Source organism: Rhipicephalus microplus, chromosome 2, assembly GCF_043290135.1.
Source record: "Rhipicephalus microplus isolate Deutch F79 chromosome 2, USDA_Rmic, whole genome shotgun sequence".
Lineage (NCBI taxonomy): Eukaryota > Metazoa > Arthropoda > Arachnida > Ixodida > Ixodidae > Rhipicephalus > Rhipicephalus microplus.
The window spans coordinates 122949850-122975266 of record NC_134701.1 but is presented as its reverse complement, the minus strand read 5'-3'; the positions used below and the strand labels follow the sequence as shown (position 1 = coordinate 122975266).

The window sequence follows — 25417 nt, the reverse complement described above, 5'->3', positions numbered from 1 at the left end:
ACGCTAGCAATGTGTTGCATAGCTCATGTAGCAAGTCCAACTAAACACGGATATGGTAGGCAGGGTTGCTTATTGTGTGACATTAAGCGTCACGAAGGAAGGCATTATAAATAACCAGTTTGTAACTGTTGACACATAAATGTCTCTAAATAACTCTTGAAAAATAAGTGATTACGGCATGATAGGGGGGGGGGGGGTGCACAAAGGCCAGGGTTTAAAATTTTTCTATAATGTAGTTGATACAGGTCACATTCTTATGTGGTGGTGACATTCCGAAAAGAATCTAATCGAAAAAGACGTTCTTATGTAGTGATTAATGCAGTTCTAGATGCAGCGCCACTGCTGTGAAACGTAAGTAAGGGTACGTGTAGCATGCCCCCCCCCCCCCCCCCCCCAGCGGTTCCTGTTCATGGAGTTGCTCTGTTTACCAAGCCATATTGATGAAGTCAAATGTTTCAGGTGAGCATGGAAAGTTTTCCGAGCACTAGTTGAATAGTATTAGGGAGATTAACCAACTATGTGTTGGACATACATGCTGCTTTTTGCAATGCTTTGTGGACTTCCTGCTTGTTCCCTTCAGTTGAGATACGCGTCGTCTGCATGCAGCGAGTTCCATCAAGTTGCATGTTGTGAAGAAGGCGCATGAGAAGCGCCCGTCGGGTGCTAGAGTACAGTAACATATCCAGTAACACTATGGGGCATAAGATCCCTAGATAAATAGGGAACTTGCTTTAATCTAGGGACCTTATCCGTTATCACGGGGGAGGGGGGTTGTAGGGTGGTGGCGTGCTCTCTTGGCTGACTGCATGTTTTTGAAGAGTTTTTAGCAATGTTCGGTTAATCATTGCGATTAATTCTTGGTTATTTATGTCTGCTATACCATTGCTATACCATTCTAAAGCTCGTTCGATTATATTAGCCAGTTTTGATCATTGTCAGCTTTGTTGTAGGCCTTTACCGAGTTGCACGTGGTTGTGAATGACAAGCGGAGAGCTCTAAAAGTGTTAGGCTATTGAAACACTGCATGAGCAGCCGCAAGCATCCACTAGCTCAACCTGGCATCACTTCAATTTCTCATGCCAGCATGACGACATTAAAGACATGCGTGCGCGCTTCTCACTTTTGCGCTTGCATTGGGCACTCGTACCCAGGGGCATCCTGTAGCGCCGTCGCTAGTTCTGGCACACAGAAACAAACGTTTAGTACTCACTACCGCAGTGACCTAAAATGTTGTCTCAAACAATGATAGGGAGCCTACAAGAGCATGATGGCTCTCTAAAATAAACGGCGACACGAGACGCTCCCACAGAACACCTATACACTGACGCTCCCTCTTAGACAGCGAAACCGAAACTAATACGTTAAAAGTATGGTTGAAAGCACTCGTACTATAAAATGTGGTTTTCTACATGTTTTATTACCTCAATTGACACAAGATATAGTGACAAATAAAAAGAATCTTAAACTGTACGGTGGTCGTTAAGGGCTCCAGTGATCACCACAACGGTCACCACACGCACGCAGTCTACTGTGGTATCCAACAACAATTTTTTTGTTCTTTTTAAAATTCGGTAAGAACACGCATGAGTTTGTCTCATGCGGTGTTTTATAAAATCAATAACCTTTTTTTTCTTTTTTTCAGTACACTATTGCTGATTTTGCTTAGCGCGCCTCTAGCGACTCCTAGCGGAGACAGCTGATACCGTTTCGCGCGCTCTCGAGTTCTCTCAAGATTGTTGATGAGTGCCCGTTTTCTGTAAGCTGATAAACTGAACGTCGTGGAAGACGGTAGGAAATATGGATTCTAGCGTACGCGATCAACTTGAAAGCGAAGTCGTCTACGATCGTCACGTTGTAAGTCACCTGCGTCCACACTTTCACTTGGGCCTCTGATTTCTGCATCGCATGTCGGTATCCTTCGACGCGTTTCGTCGGTTTCGAATTGCCGAATGTAATTTTTAGCATGAGCAACCTTGTAAGGGGTGGTCTCAGAAGGGAAACTGCCTGGTGTATCGTAACAACAGTGTCACTCATTGCAGGCAACGTACAAGTGGCTTGCGTCGAAATTCGATCTTCATGCAAACACTGCCAAGAGGTGAGTATACCTCGTTCGGTTAGCGGAACCTTCCTACTGTCGCCTGGTCGCCCTGTTTCTCCATCTTCGTAAAGGTACCTGAAGGAGTTTACAAACGAGCAAGAGGCCGATGGAAGCAATGTCATCGGGCATTCTGTCATTACTGGCATACAGGACAAGGTTCGTCGTTTCTTCTCCCCTAAAATGAGAACGGGTTTTGCGCGCGTATGTTTGTGTTCATCTGCCATGAAAGTCCTTACTTTATAGTTCGCTATAGTTGCCTTTGTAATTCTGCATCTAAAATTGTCGCGCTTTCCACCCTGGACAAAAGGAATGACTCGTAAAACGCATACACCGTGCCTGTTTTCAACAACACAGTTTTGTTCTAGAATGAGCAGTAAATCTGCCCGTAAAAGGTTGAACTTCATGCACCAACTATTGTGTATATCACGTCATATTAAAATGCATATCGCACCATAAGAGTAACAGGTTCACGATCCGTTGGCTTACAGTAATAATAAAGATTAATAGTAACTTTATAGGAGGAGGTGGAATTTTCGTTAATGCGAAGCCATTGAAAAGACACCACAGGCAATGCGTATAAAGTTGACTTTCGTTTTTGTATTCTAGATCTACCGCGTTATCTTGACAGCAAGGCAGTCTGTGTCTGAAGCCAAAAACGATCTGACAACTGTGACGGGTGTTCATGCATTCAGTGCCCAGCCTTCGAACCTGGAGGTGAGTCTAGTAAAAAATTGTGTTGCATTGACTTCTACTTCAAGTTAAAGTTTTCTTCCATTTTTACTTGAGTCACCAGCTCAGTTTCAGTTGAAGACTAAGTAAAAAAAGGATGATGTGAGGCCACTAAGTATTTTATGTGAGTGTTAATTAGAGCTAACAGACCTGAAAGCGAAAAAAAAATTAGGGGATGTTATTTGTAGTAATTATGATGCAAATAATGAAGAAAAGTGGACAAAAAGATAGCCTGCCGCAGGCAGAGACTAGCGACCTTTGAATAGCGTGTTTAGTGCTCTACCAACCGAGCTACAGCCACGGCTGTCATCCTGTTCGCTTCATGGAGTATATATGGGCATTTAAACTTGGGAGGAAGCACGTGATCTTTTCACGGGCTGGTATTTGTAGCAGGTCTTACAATGATAATGCCAGCTTAACGCCATATGGTTGCTGGCTTTCTTATCGCTTTTACTGCACTGCTCTTAGCTTACAAGAAATTTGTGGGGCATCTGGTGTGACACTTTCTTACTATCGACACCGAGTGTGGAAGGATACATACATTTCAATCACCTTGCAGGACTGCATAGACAGACTAACAGAAGCAGCGACGTCCGACTTCAAGCTCAGGTAATTTTCATGCCTTTGTCTTGGCCATTTGACTTTCATATTACAGCATGCGTGTGTTTTGTGAAGCATGTCTGTTTGTGATTGTGTTATCGTCTGTGTTCAGCACGCATTTGTTGATTTGTAGTAGAGATGATAGAACATCATTGCTTCAGAAATGTAGTAAACTTTTTGGTTACATCTCTTGCTGTAATTGTGTTGAACCTCTATTTGCTTTGTATTGGCAACCATTTCTAACTTGTCACAAAGTGTGAAATAACCAGCTTTAAAATAGCCATATCAAACACATTAGGTGTGAAGTTCTTGTGGTACACATTCCACAAAGACCGTAAGTTTAGTTAATGGGAGTGCTAACATAAAGAAAAGACTAGTATACAGAGCAATGTCTGGTTTCCTGCAAACATCTTCAAATAGAGCGTCAGCCAGCAGCTGGATTTTTCAATGGTGGTGCATCTTGTCAGGCCTGCTTACACCAGAATTGCCAGATGATCCCAGAAATTGTGTGCAATAACTGCTTACACCTTTAGAGATTCGGACGAACTTCCCAGTGTGCCATTTAAAAGCGTGGCATTCTAGGTTAGGCAATTCTGTCACCAGTGGCAATCCTTGTAACTGTGCTCCCTGTGTCGCTTAACCTGTCGACTATGTTCCTGCAGTGTGTGCCCCATTTACTGCGAAGCAGCGCAGAGGACGCGAGGCGCTAGAAAGGGTCTCAATGGAATCTCAACTGTGGCAGAAAGAAAAGCTGTTTCCCCTGCAAAGCCTCCTTCTCGTGCACAGGTGAGCGAGACCCTTAGAGCCTTCAGACATGCGCATTATTTCAGTGGAAAAAAAAAAAGCTGGCTTTAACCAGCTAATGCCACACTTCATAGCAGATATGTGTAGGTACTATACTGTCGCGAGCACTGTGCAAACAAACTAAAAAAAGCAAATTTTACATTCAGTGGCAGCTTTGTGCATCTTGTTTAGGCATTCAACAAAATGGTCTTGCAGCATGTCGTCATAAATAGCAAGAAAGGTACCTGTATGGTGGCAAGGGTAGGTGATGCTGGAGAAGTCCCTTGACTAGGTTGTCAGGGGTACATGCGGTGCGCTCTCCCAGGAGCTACCACATCCAGCGAGCCATCTAAGAAAGTTGTTGATCATTGATTGTTTTCTCTGTTCACAAGCTGCTGTAGGCAGGTGTGTTCCAAAATACACTACATTACACTCTCAGTAAATGAAAATTTGTTAAATTGAACTACTGCTTAAACGAAACTATTGCCTGTGCAATGCTTGGTTTCGGGCTTGTATTCTGCACCCATGTTCACCTCTGAGTCAACGGTTAGGTGGAACATATTTTTCCGGTCCCTTCAGGTTCCGTTTACTGAGAGTCTACTCTACTGTATAAGCACTAACACAGTATTTACTCGCATGATCACACCGCTTTTTTATTGTGTGATCATGCGTACTAAAATTTTTGGCAAAGAGATTTGAAGCTGAGTGAGTTAATTTGCAGGTCAGTGACGACAGGTGTCAGCATAATAATAATGAAAAAAAAGATCATGTGGATCAACATTTTTCTTTGTAAAAAATTTGCCCTTTCAGGCTCACAAGTCGCTTGTTAAAGGACATCTAAATATAACGGTGAACACTGCTAAAGAAAACAAACCTTTCAAAGCCATTCATTAGAGTATCTCCAATGCCTAATCTGTGATGTATTGAATTTTTTATTATTTGTTAAATATGTGCAGTCTCGATTCTGACCGTGAGAAAGGTGCTTAAAATCTTGCAAGAACACACGGAGCTGTCTTAAGCCCTCCAGATACTGGGTCTCACCAACCCTGTGTAATTCTTAGTATGCATTGTCCTTGCAATGACAGAGTCTAACAGATTAGGTGGCTGCATCAGTGAGTCCTCCATTGACGTTTTTACATACTCGGTGGCTTTTCTTAAGAAATAGCTTTATTTACTGCCTTGACTATCTATTTTTTTTTGTTATTGCACAGGTGTACATGCCAGAACAAAATGCACTAATTAGAAATAATTCTCTGCAGTAAACACCAGTTAGAAGGCAGTCGTTATGCTGCAATTTTCTATTATCTTGCATTTTTGTTTCGCATTTTGCTTTCAGTTCATTGAACCTTACTTTTGCGCCAATCGGTAGACCTGAAACGAAGCTTTGTGCTGTTGAATGTTCGACCATCGCTGCTGTTTGTTTGTGACACTTCTTTACAATATGCGATCTTGTGTGGGTCAAAGTTGTACTTTTTCTTGAGTCCACATATTGGAGTATAATGCTGTGTGCTTATTAAGAATACTGCTTACTAAGAATACGGCTTACTAAGAATACGGCTGTCAATGTCTGCTGCAGGAATCCAAGCCGGTGCCAACGAAAAGTGAGCCGGTCAAGACAGAGAAGGATAAACCTACGCCAACATCGGTAAGAGGAACACCTTGCTGCATTGTTTCCACGCTATTCTTTGTATAGCCAGGATTTTGTACACGACTTGCAGTTCGTGACTGTGGTGTTGTAGCAATATTGCAGCGAACAATTCAGGTAATTAAGAAACCACTTTTGTGGGCTAAATCATGTCTTCTGAGTAAACAAAAATATAAGGGCAGCATTCCTTGTATTTTTTAAGATTTCCTTCTTTTTACCTCGGGTAGCATTTGTTCTTTAATTTTATGCCGGCAGCACTCAGATGCATTGTTAAAAGCACATGCTACCGGGCCTTTATATTGTTTAAGTTTTTCCGCCTCGATGGAAGAATGGTTACAGTGCTCGGCTGCTAACCCAAAGTTCGATAGAGGCGAAGTGGCAGAGGCCTGTGTACAGTGCTATGTCATTGCGCACCAGAAGGTTGAAAGAACTCCAGACGGTTGAAATTTCTGAGGCCATTCACTGCTGGTGTCTCTCATAGTTATATTGTGGTTTGGGGCGTAGAACTCCACATATTCTTCAAATGGTAGCAGTGCAGTATTAACTGATGTAGGTGCTGCTAACCACTCCTACTATGTTGGGATAATGAAGAAATGTCAGTGGAATCAAAATGAAGACGGGCAGTGTTAGCTTTGCGACTCAGGTGTTGTACTGCTATGCATGAGCGAGGTGGATTCCGAACCATGGCCCTCTCATTTCTGTGGCACCAAATTACAAAACTCTGGTGTACTTCGGTTTATGTAAAAGTTGAAAAACCCCATAGGGCGGATAATAATCAGGAATTCCCACTGAGTCATGCTTTACAAACATACCGCGGTTTGGTCATGTATAACCCTATAAATTATTTGATTAGTTTATTTATTTATAGATACAGCGATCTTTCTTCAAGATCTTGGCAGCATAGTACATTACAGGTGAACTCAACAGAAGAATGGTAAACAAACTTATGAATATCTTTGTACACGCACTTTCAAGAAAAAAAAAGAAAGCAGCAGTATTCTAACAATTGTCAAATCGAACAAAGAATCTGTTAGCACAAAGTAAAAAAAAAGCACATGAAACATCTCAGCTAAACTTCATCAGCTTCTTCTAAATGAAGGGAACGGCTTTATTTTCGATACTATCATGACATTAGCAAATAGGAAAAGTTTGCTTTCGTAAAATGAGTACCAAGGTTGCCAGGGAGAACGTTTGCACAGTGTACCGACAGGTTGGGCCTTTGGTCACATCACTCGGAAGATTCGTGGTATGCTGAATGGTATGTATGACTGTGTATACACTAAGGTAAAGCAAACTTTCAGGATGCCATAGTTGTGTGAGAGCCGCTAACTGTAGCTGCCCCAGACAGATTACAAACTCTCCTGTTGCATTTTTGGTTCTGTGTCTTTACAATTGCACAGCGAGGTTTTTCACTAGGACTTGTAGCTCACGACTGCTGCGTATCTTATTTTGATCGTTTGCCACCGTTTTAAATGTTCTCTTGTCAACACTGTGTTTGCAGAAGGGATCAGCCAAATCAAAGCCCAAGCAGAACAACCTGGCAACTGCCTTTGGCAAGGCTCGAACTGGAGGTAAGAATTGTTCTCTTGGCCCGTTTTGTGTGTGGTTCCTGTGTTAAAGGTGTGTTGTGTTTTGACCTCCTTTGAATTTGCCTAGTAGTTACAATATGTGCCTAATGTTTACAGTACAAAACAAGGCTTAGTTATTTGAAAAAAATTCGTCGTGTATTCCATTGTGCATTTTTATTTGTTATGCTGGTTGGCTCTTTGAGTTACCTTGCTCATCGGGGTGCAAGCAATGTTTGTATATGTGAAAAAAAAAAGGCCGTTCATAATTTGCAAATTACTTGCCGATTGAGTGCTTCAGTTGTCATCTGGTGCTGCAGTAGTAGTGTCAAGTTCATTCGCTCACAATTGCTGCTGTCAAGTGTTGTAATGCTGGGTTTCATAATCACTATTGCATACAAGAATGGTTATCATATCTAACCTTCAAGTAATCAAGAAACACCTACTGTAAAAGCTGGAAAATAGGTTTGTGTCAGGGATGACAAGGGAAATGGCCGAAGAAGAAAAAAGAAAAATGTACGGAATGCGAGCAATAGAAAAAATTTCAAGATGAAAGAGAGGCGCGCGGGCATGAGATTGGAAGGCGGCCACGTTCAGAGGAGAACGTTGGCCAGAACGACGGAGGAGAAGATGGATGGTCGATGCGGCCTGTGTCCTGCCCCAGGACTGCAGCGCTTCGAGAGCCGCCCGAGTCCTCACTTCAGCAAGCTGCTGTCTTCGTGCTCCGGTCATTCAACTGGTGGGCGGTGTACCGAGTGGCCGGGACAGGGCAGCATCACGCCGCCCACTTTGAACGAGCCCGGGCTTGCAGGCACCTGTCTCTGACATCAACGATGCATGGGCCAGAAGGGCCAAGGACGTGCCCGGAGTACCTGCTGGTGCCAGTCCAACACCGGATGGGAACGACGTCCATACGCCTTGCGTCGTTTGCGGAGTGTCCTTTTACACCAGCGTGGACGCCAGGACTGGCAGACGTGGTGAGCGATGTGGGGAGATGCACAAAGGACTTTGCTGTACTAGGACTTGTTATATTGTGTTTTGGAGACCTAGTTGTTTATAGATAGCTTTAGTCTTTTGCGTGTACTTGTTTATGTGTGCAATGAAGTGTGTTTTTGCGCCACACCGTGTCGCCTTCATATATCAGTCCCGCCGGCTCAAACAAAACGCACCAAGCTGGTTGTGAACTTTTAGGTGCTATGTGATCTAATGTACATAACTATCAGGTAGTTTCTTTAGGTATATTGAAAGCTTATTCGCACTAGACACATCTATTTTACAGTGAAAGCTGTTATGAAATCGGAACTCGGGTCACGGGCAGTTGTCCACCGTCCCTGCCGGTGTCCGTAGCCACATTGCGCAAAAGTAGAAAAAAAAACAACCTAGTACCAATATGACACAATGAGGCTCGAACCCGGGTCTACTGGTCGTCAGCGAGCCCAATATTCTACAACTAAGCCACGCTGGTGCTTGGGACTTGTTGGCAAATTCACCTTAGGCAGGCTTGATGTCGGGGAAAGCAATCGCATTGATACGACTTATAAAGTATTTTAAAACAACGAAAGAACAACCGGCCGTTGCACAATGCGAATAGCGTAATGAGTGGGTCGTCCAATGATCCAACTCATTACAAAAGCTTGTTCTTGTTCACCTAGCGATTGTGGCACATATCCACTTGAGTCATAATTCCTTATCGTCGTCAGCCACTGCATGAACAGTTGGCAAAAAGTTCCTTGCGTGTTTTTAGCGGATACCACGCTTCTCAGAAGAATGACAAAATTAGCATAGCCAATGCCGGCCTACTACTCAAAAATTTTATTATTAATGCCGTAGTGGGTATCAAGCAAGTGTGCGTGCAGTAGTTACCCAACGAGTGTTTAGAAAAGGCTCTGAAATGCTGCTCTTCTAGCTTTTGCTGTGACTGTGCTGCGCTTTCCGCGCAGGCCTGGCATTTCTTTCTTACGGTGTTCATAGTTGATTGAGTGTGTTTGGGCTGAACTTGGTAATGACGTGTAGGTCAGAGCAACCCAACATAATATATTTAAGCAATTTTTTTTCTGAAAGTGTTGTTAGATAAAACTTCAGTTGTTGTAGTCTTGTATGCTCACTCACTGTTTCTGTGATATTGATGTGTTATGTCGCTAAAGCATCAAAGTATTGCGCGTGTTGGTATCTTGATGACGTCCACTGAATAGTTGGTGATGTGCACTGTGGTGTCCTTGTCATGGTTAGAAAAGTTTCTGCACAGCAAAAACTTGGAAAAGTGGCAGGTCATTGTTGTCACAATGTTGATATTTCGCCTGGCCCATTTTGTTTGAGTTAGCGAGAATAAAACATGAAGGCGATACCATGTGGTGCGAGAACACACTTCATTGCACACACACAGTCGTAAACAAGTACACACGAAAGACTAAAGCTATCTAGAAACAACTAGGTCTCCTAAACACAATAGTTAACAAGTTCTAGCATGGCCAAGTCCCACGGGCATCTCTAATCGCTCACCACGTCCGTCGGTACTTGCGTCCACGTTGATGTAAAAGGATGCTCCGCAAAAGAGGCAAAGGCATGGAAACGTCGTTCCCATCTGGTGTTCAACTGGTGCCGGCTAGTACTCTGGGCACATTCCTGGCCCCTCTGGCCCGTTCACCGTATCGTTCAGGACAACAGTTCACCGTATCGTTCAAAAAACAATCTAGTTCGTGGAGCCACATCAAAATTTGACAGCACACATGAAGTTTGGAGTATGTGAGGGAAATATTTACAATTGGCAGATGCAGAAGGTTCACATTCTGACATGAAGCAAAAGACAAAAAAGAAGAGTAAAAGAGGGATACTGACATCTTTCAGTTTTGAAATAGACGGCAGGGCATTTAGGTACTTTTTTTAACCTAATAGTACTAGCTTATTTGTATTAATTATACAGGGTGTCCAAGGTAACTCCAACTAGAGTTTAAAAATATGCTGACAAAATTTATGATATTGCCAATAAATGCATGTTTATGACTATAGCATATAGTACATTGAACTAGTTTTTGTGTTCTGCTCAACTGCTTCATTTGACAAGATTAATTCACTAACTTATCAAGTGGCAAAGCTGGGAAAAAAAATTTCAGCTAGGAAATTGTAGTTTGATTAGACAGCTTCTAACCTTCAATACATGAAGTGTCAGGGTTTTTCTACTTCTTCTATTTGCCTGTGAAAGGCAAAAAATACCATGTGACATACCCACTTGCATTACCTTGCAACCAAGCATTTTGCCTGCTAATGACTGCAGCATTTAGCTAGGTGTGCCTCCCCTTCAAAGGTGTTGGGATGACGGTGGTAGTGGCTGATAATGGTATAAGTGATAATAATTGTGGTAGTGATGGTGGTAATGATGATGGTAGCAACAGGACAATGACAGTGATAGTGATGGCACACCTTTTGCTTGTAGTAGCACAAGAGATATCCACTGTGTCTGCTTATCAGTCATGAACAAGTGTAAGGTGCGATTTGCATGAATTGTAGATTGAATGTTAGGAAGCATGGCAGTCACTGTGCGAAAATGAGCATGGTATTTGGTGTTTTTTTGTATTGTACGAGATTTTACAAAAAATAGAAGAATGCGGATACTTGCTACATAAAAAGTAAGAAACTGTCTACTCGGATGTTTTGCAAACCCATCTATAGCTTTTTAATTGAGGTTTTGGCCTAGATTTATTGCTTTAGAAGTTAGTTAACCAATCTTGCCCAATTATGCAAGTAATCGGGACACAAAAAATAGTGTATCTTAATCTATGAAATGGTCAATAACATGCACTTGACCGTGTTTTCACAAAGAGCATCTGCATGTTTTTTAACTCTGGCAAGACTTAGCTGGGGCCCTATGTCTCATTATCATCAGCCTGACTACACCCACTGGCAGGGCAAAGGCCTCTCCAATAATCCGCCAATCAACCCGGTCTTGTGCTTTCCGTTGCCGCATTATGCCTGCAAACTTTTTAATCTCATCGGCTCACCTAACTTTCTGTCTATGCTGTGGGCTGCCTGAGGATAATACCTCAGGATGACACCGGACATTGATTACCACAGCATAGGTATCACGCCCAAACTTTGTCTATGTTGTGTTTACCACAGCATAGACAGAAAGTTTGGGCATAAGGTCTATGCTGTGGTAAACCATGTTTTGATGTGTTATCCTCAGGCAGCATCACTCCATTTTCAAAAATGCTTTGTTGCTACAAGCAGCATTGAAAAGTGAATTTACAGAAATTTTATTGTGCCCACCAATGCCACCCATTGAACTACATAAAGAAGCATTTGAATACAGTGACTTCATATTGCAAAGCTAGTTTGTCAAGTTTATTATGACATCAATAAACTCGAAACCATAGCAAGTAAAAAGGGGCTGCTAGAGGTATGTTCTCTACTGTTTTTACTTCATTCTGCTTTACGTTATGTTACACCAAAATATAAATGCGACATCAGTTTTGTCCCTCCGAACGGTATACAAAGAGGGTGTCCTCTTTCAGCTGCTAGTGCATCATCGAAGTCGACACCAACCGCAGAGAAGGATGCAGGCGACAGCAAAGTGACACCAAAAAGTACACCTTCCAGTGGCGAGGCAACGAAGAGGAAGAATGTCGACAAAAGTCCGAGCGACAAGTCCACGCCCGAGAATAAGCGAATCAAGACGGAGGTGCCAGCTTCTCCAGAGGTGTCCTCCGTGACAAGAAAGAAGCCATCGCGGAAACACGTCATCAGGTGCGCCAACTGCAGTCTTAGCTCTGGGAGTTGTGGTTGCTTAGCGCTGTTCAGGTGATGTTGTTTACCATTTTAGCAGTAGATTTTGTGTCAGGTTTCATGTATCATGTTCAAGAGATGGTATTATTTTTTTTGTGTATCTTCTCAAGAAAATATTCTTATATTGGGCTTGGTGCATTCACAAACTTGCTTGCAGTCCTTGCTTGTTTTTAATGTTGATTTCCAATGGCAAAGTTGGAGCAAGTCTTCGTGCTCATTTTGGGGCAAGTGTGTTTCAGTGGTAGAGTAAGAGTGGGAGTCAAGTGTTCCAATGAAAAAATCGAAGTATATTCATAGTGGGAGTGACTCCGAGGAGCGGGCAAAGTTGGTCCACCGAAATCAGCGGAGTGGACAGGAAGTCGGTGTGGCATACTCTGTTTAACGCATTTGCCCACTTGGGGGTGCTGCCGATGTCTCGTGTCTTGGCAGCAATGGTGGACGACATAGCTGACTGGGAAAATTGGCGACAGCTCCGAACCAGAAAGCTCCAGTTCATCGGATAGTGATAGCGACACTGAAGCTACCGTGTACAAGTGGTAGTTCAACAAAATTTGACTGTGAAATTAGGGGAATGAAATAACTACGTGCAAGGCATTCTAAGCACCACAAAGACTTCCTCTTCCAGCTTGCTCTCCATGCTTGTTCCGGCAGCCGGATTGTGTTCCAATCGCAAATTTGGAGGCGTTGCTTTATGCCGTAATTGAGCACTCGCTTGCAGAGTCCATCGGCCACTCTGACTCTGCCATTGGAATTCCACACAAAAAGACATCTCTTTTTGGAAGGACTTTCTCTGAAAACACACTGCCTGAAACACATTAAAGTCTGAAATCCGAAGTGAGACACACTGAAGTCTGAAAACTCACTGAAGCTTATGATTTAGTCAAAATTAACACACCAACTGCCCCTCACCAAAAAAAGAAATCATAGGTAAAATTGTAAAATCTGATTTACTAGGCTTAAAATTTCATTGTTTGAGAAGTTTCAGAAGCATGCAATCACTGAGTTTTCATTGTTTTGGTATTTCAGTGACTCGGAAGATGAAGAAGATGAAGTAACGCAGTCAACAACGACACCCCCCAGTTCAGAAAATGCCACAAGTGGTAAGGGTTATGTGGTTAATATACTGTACATAATTAAAGGGACCAGCACGATACAGATCATGCTTGCTAGACGGTGAACTGTAGTGATAAAATCTAGTATGTTTGTGCATAAGTAGAAATTGTAATTGTAAGACAGTCACACAAAATGTACTTAAAAAACGTGACTGATCCCCCTATAGGGGAATCGATATAACACGAAAGTGAAACATGTCTCTCCAGAGGCAGCATTTATAGTGCATTGTTTCACAACAGCAACAAACTGAAAGTCACGTTAGGAACGGCAAGCAGCTCGAAACTTGCAGCACACACCTCAAGCAGAAAGCACGCATGAAATTAGCATACACAGGACGAGTGCGGACTAACAACTGCCACAATTCTTCCTGCGTCATGTATCAGCATGGCGCTCATTTTGTAATTGGGCAGCGGCAGCTTGTGAAGTCATATTCGTCCTCTTTAAGTTATGAGTCTGATAAGCGCGTGTGCAGGAAAGACCACGCTTTCTGGGGCTGGGGGAGGGAGGGATGGGGGGCAGCGCATTATGGAAGCGGCGACTTTGAGAGCGTGCTATCTTGCCTCTGATTATGAAAACACGCTATAGTTTTCAAGCTTTGAGGACTGCCAAACGGTGCATGGTGTATGTAAATGGCTTGCCATTAGCACTCTAGACAACGTACGCTTTGTGGCGTAGTGGTTAGCGCTGCGCACTGAGAATCGAAAAGTTGCTGGTTCGATTCCACGCGACGGCTGTTTGCTTTCTGATTTTTTCTTTGCTATCCCTTAGCGTATATTTTTCAACGTCACTTTGGTGATATATTTTTGAACGTCACTTTCAACGTCAGTGGAGCCGTGGTGGACCCCGGCGTAAAACACTTTTGTGTCAAAAAAAAAAAAAAAACAGTAGTGACCGGCTGCTACATCAATTCGCTTCAATGAAGCCTTTGTACTTGCAATGGAGGTATGCGAATTGCCGATCAAAGTTGGGTGTTATTTAACACAGCATACTGTACTCAAACCTTGATATAACAAACACAGATAAAGTGAATTATTGGTTATAACGAAGTAAGTGAAGAATAGTTTTGTTTTTGGTAAACCGGTGTGCGCAAATGTAAACAAGCGACTACAAAAAAGAAGATACAGGGACGAGCACAAATAGCTTTGTCATAGATTTTACGAATAGAGGTTTATAATGAATTTTCGCTTGGTATGAAGCATTTTCGTGGCAGGTGTGACTTCGTTATAATGACATTTGAGTGTAGTTTTAAATTGCATTCTTGAAACTACATAGGCGTTTGTGCATTTTTCTACGCGCATTAAAGCTGTAAGAAAGTTCACGCTGATGATGCTGCATTCTGTACAAATGATGCTGCATTCTGTACAATAATTTGAATGTTTTTCAGCGAAACCTCTGCTGATATGTTTTTCAGGGAACTATATGAAATTAAAAATAGGAACGAGGAAATGCAAAAGTTCAGAAAAAAGACAAAATTTAAAAATTACAGTTGCAGTGAAGTGCACACAATCTTTATTTGGTTACTTTGGGCATGTAAAAAACTTTTGCACTGTTGGCTGGTGCACTTTTTTATAGTCGATTGCCGCGAGATGAACAGCTGCAGTGTTAAGAGATAAGTCTGGATAGTTGTGAATGACTGACTTGAGAGACTAACTATTTTATGCAAATTAGATGCCTGCAGTACAGTATGGGTCTCGTCATGATCACTTGTGCATACATTTACTCTGAATAAATCAGCTAAACTCCTAAGTAAACCCAAGTAAACATCTGATGATGTGAGCTCTGATACCTGGGCTGGTATTCTCAAGTGACCATATGCGGTGATGCTTTTTTTTGTGAAATTTTTGCCAGAGGCACTCCCATCTGTGAGTGGTAACTTTCTTGGCCCTCTTTTCTAGTACAGTTACCGCAGTGTCAGGATACCAGAGCTTTGATTATGCCCAAACACCTTGCAAATGTGGAAGCACCTCTGCAAGCAATCTTCTGATAACACTGCTCCTCCTCCTTGCACTGCTTTGCGCTGTTGCACACTCAGCCACGGTCTGGTCGGTGAGGACGAGAATGGTGTTCCCCGCAGAAACGTAATGGTATGTGATTGTTTTGGCCCCAACAGTTAGAAGCATTAAAGAATTAAGCACATAAAGCACGCTTGCATGATCATCGTGACGATTCAGAAGTAAGGAGACAGTACAAAAATATTACGGGAAGCATGGACAATAATAAGTGTTCGGCAACTCGACTATGCAGCCAAACTGATTTCGGAGGCTTTGCGTTTTATAATAATGCGCATAAGATTAAGTGACATCATAGACACCTCGCTAATATGGCATATACAAATTTTGGAGGTCCGTGTTTTTGTTTGCAGGACTAGAAAATACTATATGGTGGGTATTGTCCCCACCATATTGTGTGGTTTATTTCATTGTCAAGCGGAGCCAAGCTGCATAAGTCGGCATACCTATTCTTCATAGCCAATCAGGTGTACTCAGACAGACTGACCAGGAACATTACAGTTAAACCTGCTTATAACAAACTTCCGTATAACGAATTCCTCAGTATAACGAAGTTTTTCTATTTCCCGCTGTTACCCCATAGAACATGTGTTTGCGACCTCTATGTAATAAAGTAACAGTGGGAGACATCCTTGATATAACGAATTTTTGTCACGGAAAATCGGGAATTGTGCCTCGGATTCTGTCATTTTGGCAAGAGCATGCATCTTACGTCGTTGCCTCGCCGAAGTACGAAGCGATGCCGCATGCACGTGGCAACGGCGACTCCCATGCCAGAGCGAGTGCTCGTTATTGTGTGTGGGCGTGCGCGAGGCCAGCAGGCGGGCCTGCACCTCACAAGTCGATGCGGGCGAATACGCTGATGTGCCCTCCCCCCAATCCAAAAGCAAAGAACGAAAACTACTTTTGCCAACGCTTTTACCTAGCGTTACATGTGGGGTCGAGCTGCATATGGAGGGCGTTTTCCATGGTATCAATGTCTGTGCACGTTTCGTTTTCGACGCCATGTGCGCGTGCATGGTTTGACTGCGTGCACATTTTGTGGCCCCCAACGACGTTGATCTTTTTGTCCTCTTTTTTCAATCTAATGTGGACAGCCAAGTCGCCATTACCGAGGTGATGTCTGATTAGGAGTTGATGGAACTCTCCAAGACCATGGTGATAACAATAAATGTTTGGAGGTTGACGCATCACGAGCTTCAGTTTGATTGATTGATTTGTGGGGTTTAACGTCCCAAAACCTCCATATGATTATGAGAAACAGCGTAGTGGAGGGCTCCGAAAATTTCGACCACCTGGTGTTCTTTAACGAGCACCCAAATCTGGTGCTTTGGTCTTGCACTGCGAGTTTGCGGGACCGTAGCCTTCGCGATAAGCCAGTTGGCTCTCGTAACAACACGACGGTGCTTTCAATGCAATGCAATTAATGCGGTTAAAACAAATTTTATTGTTAAAGTAAGTAAGGCTGGCAGCAAAATCTTTTGGATAAGATATTGGGACTCCTACAAAATGCTTGTGTAAGCAAATAAGGCCGCTCCAGGACAAAGTGCTCTTTCCACACAGTCTCTTCTATTGTATTGATCGTGAATGCGCACTTAAAATCAAAATTCACTGTGACCCCCCCCCCCCCCCCCCCCCGTGTTCTTTCATGCTTGTTCAAGACGGATGCTTTCCTTTTTGTTTGAGCATTCGACGGCAGTTCTAACACGCAAGAGGATGTTATCACATGCGCCCTCTAAACGATAAGGAAGGGCTGGCTCATTTTATCTCTTTCAGCAGTGCTCGCGCGCTTTTACTCGATAGTAAAAGTTGCAGTGCGCCGGGGCATGTTATCAATCTGGACTTGTTGCGGAACATGGCAGCGATGACAAAAACTTGCTGAGAGTCTTCATATATTTACTGTCGCAATAATAATGCAGTTCTTTCTTACCGCTAAATAAGTGTTTTAGATTAGCTCTACCTTCAGTTCCCCTTTTTAAAAATTTGTGCATTAATTTTTGAGTTTTCATACCAAACCTGCTTATAACGATCTCCTCCTTGTAAGAAATTTTTCTGGTAATCGGTCAATTTGGTTATATCCAGGTTTAACTATATTAGGGTCCCGAAAAGCCAGTCTGTGGAGCACTACAGGGTGGGCCAGTGCAGAGTGCCATTTTATGACGTGTCAAACCAGATAGTTCCTACATTTGCAGTGTAACACAGGTGTTCCCAATGCATTGTGTCCTATGGAAGCTATGATGAGACTGGCTGAAAATGATGTACCAGCAGGAAAAACGTAACACCAAGAAGCGTAACAGATGAGTATCACAGGATTGGCAGCGCATCTCATAGCATGGCATTGAACGTAGTGTTTTGTTTTTCTACAGTGGGAAGTATTTGTGTTAACAACCTCGAGTTCAGTGGTGTCCTTGTCAGACATCAAATGACATCACTATATTTTACCATCAGTGAGTGACAGTTCTGTGTGAACATTATTTGTACACTCTACCACTTCTGATAATTACTGGCATACAGTTGCTGCAAAGCCTATTGACCATTGTTTCAAGCATGTTTTCTTTGTAGCACTTTATTTTATCCTTCAGAATAAAAATTGTGATGAAGAGCTTTCCACAGTATCATTTGCATTATCTGCATTGTCTGCTTAGGTTGAGGTGAAAGTTAAAGGACTTCGTGTGGCTGGTAACAAGCCTGACTGGCATAGCCCTGAGTGGTAATATTTTTTTTAACTGTAAATCATGAGAGAAAGGTACGATGAAATAGTCAGTTCTTTTAAAGAAATGGATGGTCAACGCCACCTTTATTTCATTCAATGCCAGTGCAAACGCACACTTTTTATTGGGAGCTGTCAGTCCGCCTTAGTTCAGACAGTGATCGTGATGCGACGCCCCGAGGGGCAGGGCTGCATGCGTCACACGTGCTTCCGAGAGCTTCCACGCAAACACGATAGACGTGTGTCCCTCTCTAATATCATACATCTGTCAGATTTGTTACTTCATGCTTTTTCTCTGTAGCTGGAAGCAATGCCGGCACCATCTCATAGCGCTATTTATGCAGCAGCGTCATCGTGACGTGTCCTCATTGGTTATAGTGCCACGAATGGCCACATGCTATCTCAAAACACCGTATCACTTAAAGAGCCAGCGTGACCGCCAACGTTGTGAACACGATGAATTCAAGACGTCGCCCCGCGAATCTGTACACAACTGAACAAAAAATTAATTTATATTATTCCCGGCGGGAGGCACTGCATGAGGGGCTCTCTTTCCAATGACCCCAAAGCAGTTGCGAAGGCTAGGTGATGGGCGAGAGCAAGAAAGGGCAAGAGGAGAGGGTCGTGAACAGCTGAATTGGGAGTATCTGGCTGGCATTGATAAAATAGAGGAGACGCTGGAATGGTCGAAAGGTGCAACTGCATGGTAGCTCCAGTTCTGAAAAGTGCTCGTGTGTACATAAAAAGAAAATGTGTACACTCATTTATTTAAAAAAAAAAAAGATAAATCTAGTTTGCTTACATTTATGCTGGTGTACTCAGAAATCTAGAGGAGATTGTTTGAGAAGAAATGTGTAGAAATTAGTTACATCTGTAAAATAATATGCATGTCCTGAAAATGAGAAATTAAAAAAAAAATACATTGACTGGTACATTGGCAGCAAAAAAAAATTTTAAAATCTATCCGCCCAATGATCAAGCAGAGTTGCCACCTGGTGGCCACTGGCTGAAGCATGCCTTGTGTGGATTTATCCCTGCGTCGTGCGCTAGCCGCGTAAGGCTAGCGTGTGCGCATACGCCACGTTAAATTCTAAAGGGCTATTTGTCCCGCTCTATTAGCATGAGTTGAACTGCTGGTATGTTTTCCAAGCGCCATCTACAGAGAAGCATTTGGCCTTGCTCGGCTGTAGTATATGCACTTCAATATCATCAGTTCGCGCACTTGCCGCAAGTTCTATGTATCGTTGTGGCGCCCTCTTATCGCCGGGATTATTTCAGTGTAGGTGCCGCTTCGTAGTTGAAGCACATTGAATGTGCACTTGGCGTCCTACCGTACATAAGAAGCATTAGATATTGTGTTAATGCAACGTTTTAGTGACTCCGTGATAAACAAAGTTTTCTATTGTTTGCAATTTAACTGTGGCACTGTTGCTTACGTTTAAGCTACTACCTTTAATTGTGTTTGAGACAACCAACCCTTTATTGTATGGTCCTTGTCTCACTACAGCGAAATATTTCTTAATAGTTAATTCTGACTCTTTGGTAATCAAATTGCTGCCTAAACAGAACAGCAAATAGAATGACATGGAGTTTAATACAACTTGAGTTTCCCTGCCTAATTTTATCATTGTGCAAAATTTATAGAGATACTCTTGGGTTTAAATTTGGATTCACTTTAAATAATACAAATGGTCAAACTTAATCCAGACAGTGTGTCTCAATAATTTTTATTCATATCAATACAATGTTGATGTATAATTTTATGCAGAACATCATCTTCTTTTACATTATTTTGAGCGTTTTTGTGGCATTGTTATAGAGTGACAGAAGGAGCGGACATCATTCACTTAAAAAAGGAAAACGTTTCTCCCATTGAATATCTGAACCTTTGTTGATCACTGTCATGTAGATAATCAATCGAAGAAAGCTGTGTACTGAGCTGTTACTTTTTTATAATGTTATTAGAGTAGGAACAAGTGTGCTGAAGCGCTGTCAGCCACGTAATCTTCCTGAACAAGCTTATCAACAGCTGTACAGCCATTTCAAGAACTGAATTAGAAGAGACACGTTTGAGTATTCGCGGTTATTTTAGCTCGTCGCACAAGACTATGAGATTCGTTCCTCAGTTTTTATTAATTTATTTTTGCTATCCAAGACCGGCATGCATGCGGAAAAGAATGAATTCACTCACACTACAGCAGTTCGTAGTAAGTGGGACACAAACTCAAGACTTACAAATAAAATACAGGAAACGTAACATAGTGTGCAAACGTAGACAGTTGCCGAGTGCAAACATCCCTTTCAATGGCAGATTGCGTTTCTCTCAGAAGTGGTAGTAATATTTGGCGAGCTTCTTGCATACATTCAGCAATGAACATATATATTATTATGAGTAGACTGTGTTCAACGCATTTTATTTGCTGGTAATCGGCTCACACCGCTCACAAAAAAGTGCCGCTGCGTACATTTGTGTGCGCGCCACCGGCTGCCTATCCACACTAGCGCGGTGCGGTGCTGCCGTCTATAGCCCGGTCTCGGGGCAAATAAGACTGGGCACTGGCTGTGGTGTAAACACAGATGAGTACACTCTTACGTTACTATGTACCTTCGTGCCGGGCTCATTCCCATCGTTAAATCGATTCTGTTGCAGCTGTATCCAGTGCTGCTACAAGCGTGGATGACAAACCTTCGGCAAAGTCCTCGCCAGACTCTGGCACCCAAGGGGGTCAGAAGAAGCGCCGACGAGTGATGAAGTCGGTCAAGAAGACTTTCAAGGACGAGGAAGGATTTCTGGGTGAGCTCCCATGCGTGAAAATGTCTAAAATTATGCACTGCTTATTGTGCAATCATGATAGAATCTTTGCCATACGATTTGGGGAAAAAAAATTATGGCAAAAGCCATACCGTATTTACTCGTATAATGAACCCACTTGCACGAATCCACCCCCATCTTAGTCCTTTAAAAAAAAAATCTGCTTTAATGTATTCATTTTATTTTGGTGAGATAGCCAGTGTTGTTGATGATCAAAACAGTGTTAAATCATGCCGCTGTATCACAAAACGATGCAATAAAAGTCAAAACATAGTTTAACAACTATGCTAAACAGATGTGAGGAGAGAGAGCGTAGACGACATTCATCAACATTTAAAAGTCGTGCCTTTTGCGGCAGAGTGCCATCTGTTGAACACAGAAGACACTTCTTTGCTTGCAGCCCCACGCAAGCACAGCAGTGCGTAAACAAATCAGAAAACACAGCGCAACAGCACTATGTGCCCCCACAATGTGCGTGCGTTGCTACCCCAAGCTTCGTTTTTGTTGCCATGATTGCTGTAGTGAACTTCGTTGGACAGCTGCTGTGCAGGGCATGATTGGCTGGTAGGCTAGCTACATGGCCAGTTTTAAACTTTGCTCTGGAGCATGAGAACCGAGTGGCTAAACGACACTTCGGCGTCGATCTGTGTGCGTTCGTTACAGGAGAAAAGAGCTTCGAGCAAAAAGGTTTGTCGCACATGTCAGGAGCTAAAACGAGGTCAGCTTCTTCTTGTGGTGAGCGAAATTCTGGAATAGAAGCTCTGTAGTCCTGCCACTCAATTAAAGTCTAGCAGTGGTCGGACGGCGAGTTTGTTAATACCGTCATGCAAAATTTCTGCTGTTGTGACTCCCGTGACATTTTTCTCCCATGTAATGAATCCTCCCTCGACTAACTGGCGTCAGCTTTAGTGAAAAAAGTTGGGTTCATCACGCGAATAGATATAGTATTCTCCAAGAAAACGTGCAATGCAAAGGATAAAGCGATGCGGCGCTTTTTGCTTGTTACTTTGTTGGTAGCGACCTTGGCCAAATGGGCTGTGCGTCAAACGAAGTGGTGCCCTAAAGTACCGTAGGAACTCGTATAGTCTAGGCCTGGATATAGTTCGAGGTGTAGTATTTCAAGCAGGAGAAAAAAAAAGTTGTCACGCTAATGTAGCCCAAGCAAAACGGAAACCAAAAACATTTATTCACGCACCTATTCATCGTCACCTGAGGCACTTTATTCGGAAACTCCCACAGCACCTCATCTTCAGTTCGATCAAGGGCGTTCGAAATCGAGCACTGCTTGAAGGCACAACGAACGAGTGTCTCGGGAATGCAGATCCAAGCTTCGGCAGTTCATGTCCACGGCATCGCTGGCGATCCCTGTTTCAACCATCCGGCAAGCTTCACTTCCGGCCGTCATCCACTTCATATACAAGCGCTTGATGTTGTTCTTGAATGGTTTATTCAGGCACACATCAAGTGGCTTCAACGAAGATGTCCTCCCGGGATAACGTAGGGCTCGGCGCGAGAGTCGCGCAGCAGTCACTTCACGGAGGCGACACTGAAACGTGTCAAGCACTATTACCGACGGGAACCCCAGTAGTGCTTCATTGCTCCCAAACGGAGTCTGTCAATTCCTGTTCACTCCATTTTCTTGGCCTCCGGGCACTTTTCAGGCCGCTGCATACAAAGAGGGCTTCCTTTTCTTTCTCCCAACCACGAATGCTTCGCTCGATTGCGCCTAACTGCTGCACCACAGCACAGTTGCTGATGGTTTTGTCAGCGGAGATCAACTTTCTTTCCTGTCAGGTTTCTGCGATTTCTGCAGAAACTTGATGATGATGATAGTGCTGCGCAATGTTCAAACCTAAAGTGTAAATTCTCGACTGGAAACTTTCAAGATCGCATAGAGTATGGAACCGAATTTTCATCACAAAACTAGAAATTTGCATCAAAACTAGAAAAAAATCGTGGGACGCAAGTTTCTAAGATAACTGGAATAGTGCTGTGCTGGGAAGAGTGAGCATATTTTTTATGCTAGGTGAGCATTACGCAATTCCTTTCAGGTAAATCGTATCTGGTGTTTGTAAGAAAGACCTTCTCTGGGTACAGTGGTCTCTTGTTTTGTGTAAAATCAGTTCCGCCCGCTCGGCACTTTTTTTTTAGAATGGCTGATGTGAGTGAACAGTGGGTGACTGTGAAACATTGTATTATTCTCGGACAAAGTGAATCTCCAAATTTGTGATATTCAACATTGTTTGCCAAGGTGCTGCTTTGGGGAAAGCATGGGTATGAGAGTTTTATTGTAGATTTATATTCTCAAAAAGAGTTGCCAGTTGAAAAAAAAAACCTTAATCTTCAGGGTATCCACCAAAGAGGACAAAAATTTAACGTAGGCGTAAATGCATTGTTTATTAATGGATATTGAAAATATCATTGAGAATGAAGCTCACATTAATAATCAGAATCGATGATCATTGAATTAAGCATGTCGCACAGGCTTATAAAATGCGCACTTCGGATTACTACCACCTGCGTACCAGTCAGAATCTTCTTGCTGTTCCCACTTCTGAAAATATCCTCCACTTTTGAATTGATTAGTGTTTTGTTGTCTCGGTGGATAATATTAACTGAATTTGATTCAAATTTGGCATTTGGACAGTTGTTCAAATTGAAGAAACCGCCACTGTACTTACTCCCAGCAAAAAAGCCAGCACACACCACGCCATCATCAATGTGCATATAAGTGGATGCAAGAAAACTGCAGTTCTGCGTCTGACATTAAACTGTGAAAAGCTGCTTCCAGTGACCATTCCTGGCATCTTCACTGAGAGGCTAGCGATTTCTGCCAATCTCAAGGCTGAAAATGGGCAGGCACGGTTGCACTTTTCAAATACAATAGCATCATTTGTATAAACTAGCACCCGCCTCTGAACAGCTAAAATTCTGCTCCTGTGGGCAATAAATGAACTGTAATGACAAATACGGCCATTGCTGGAGGATCGAAGAAAAAGACATTTGTTGTAGCTGAGGCTCGTGCTGGTTCTGCTGAGGCCACTGACTGCTGTGTCGTTGCTGTTCGGCGCAGAAATCGGTTGCCTTGCCTGGAAGTCTTAATGTATTCTTACAATTGGTGGAGAGTGCTGGTTTCCTCAACCTGTAACTCCGTTCCCAGACTCTACCTCGACCCCCGTCTCGCCATAGCCTGACGACATGACCCAGCCAGCTGCAGCCCTAACTTCTCCTGTCGCCGGAATAACTCCACCTGTCACCTGTTCCGGCATGCCACAACAGCGAGATCCGGTGATTTTCAACGTCACTGACAACCAAGCCGCCGCAGACTGGCTGACCCAGTTATGAAATAGTAAGCGCTCACAATAAGTGGGATGACTCCGACGAGCTTGGTTACCTACACGTCTATATCGTGGGTGTAGCACAGGTGTCGTTTGACAACGTTAACTCTGACATTCCCACTTGGTCGTCCTTTAAGACGCGCTTCGCAGAAGTCTTTGGCCGACACGCTGTTCGTAAGCTCCACACCGAACAGGGCTTGCCCGGCTGTGCACACCGCTCTGATGAGACCTTAACCTCTTATATGGAGGATGTTCTGGACCTCTCCCGTCGTAATGACCTGAAATTTCCGACACTGACCAAATTCGGCACATTATGAATCGTATCCAGGACGACGCGTTTCTCATGCTTGTTGTAAGAAACCCCAAACTGTTGCCCAGGTGACTGAGTACTGTCAGAGCTGCTGCGAGAATGCGTTTCTGCGCGACTTCGAAGCCTTGACATGACCACCACATCTGCATTAACCCTTGCCGCTGTTTTCGCTGAATAGAGCACGCTAATGCAGCAGATCCAGCAGTTCGCGAATTGTCTCTCGTGCCCTACGTTCCAACCAGTGCGCACAGGCTGACTTCAACACGGAAGGCTATCGAAGAGCAAGTTTCTGATGCTCTGCCTCCCACATACCATTCTTCGCCTATTCAGCACCTCTGATTTACGCTGGGGTCACGAGATGACCATCGCTGTTGCTACCACCCGTCTGGGATCCTGCTCGACTGTCTCAATCCTTTTATGCAACGAAGCCGCCTCTTCGTCCCCACCCACCTGCTTTTAAGGGCGAAGTTCCTAAAGCTGTGGGTCTGTACATGCTTGTCTCTCTCTGTATGTGACTGCATAGTTCTATAACTCACTCAGCAGGTGCAGACGGACAGAAAGACGAACGGACGGGTGGACAGACAAACGGACGGATGGAAAGACGGACGGAGTACTCACGGCTTACCGACAAAACCCTCCGAAGCTTCGCCCCACTCATCATTATTCACTTCGTGGATATGCTGTCTTTTTTTTTTTTGCCATCCTGCCCAACTATCCACTAGTCCTTGGCACACATCGCACAACAGGCCAATCTGCTACTTCTGCCATCTCCCAGGCCATGTAGCGCGTTACTGTCGACATGATTACTACCCAAGCGCTGGTGAGGCGAGTTATGGCTCCTTTCGTTTTGAGCCATCGAATTCGACTTCGTCCCACTCCACGTCGCATCAGTCGCCGCCAGGTCGTTGCAGCCTCGACAGGAGTCG

The 25417-nt window shown here is 43.4% G+C and overlaps 1 protein-coding gene across 2 annotated transcripts in view; it reads left to right on the top strand.

The window, feature by feature from the left end:
• Positions 1-389: 389 nt before the first annotated feature.
• LOC119169769 (uncharacterized) overlaps positions 390-25417 on the top strand; it is a 33220-nt gene continuing 8192 nt past the window's right edge. The window contains exons 1-11 of one of the 2 annotated variants that reach the window (XM_075886743.1): positions 390-459; positions 2040-2095; positions 2170-2254; positions 2705-2812; positions 3387-3436; positions 4090-4213; positions 5787-5855; positions 7357-7426; positions 11929-12160; positions 13226-13299; positions 20682-20825. In XM_075886743.1, the coding sequence (XP_075742858.1) occupies positions 451-459; positions 2040-2095; positions 2170-2254; positions 2705-2812; positions 3387-3436; positions 4090-4213; positions 5787-5855; positions 7357-7426; positions 11929-12160; positions 13226-13299; positions 20682-20825 (1021 nt within the window). In that variant the 5' untranslated portion in view covers positions 390-450. Of the gene's footprint in view, positions 460-1694; positions 1855-2039; positions 2096-2169; positions 2255-2704; positions 2813-3386; positions 3437-4089; positions 4214-5786; positions 5856-7356; positions 7427-11928; positions 12161-13225; positions 13300-20681; positions 20826-25417 lie in introns of those variants that run through there. The other variant, XM_037420790.2, reaches the window with a different exon arrangement.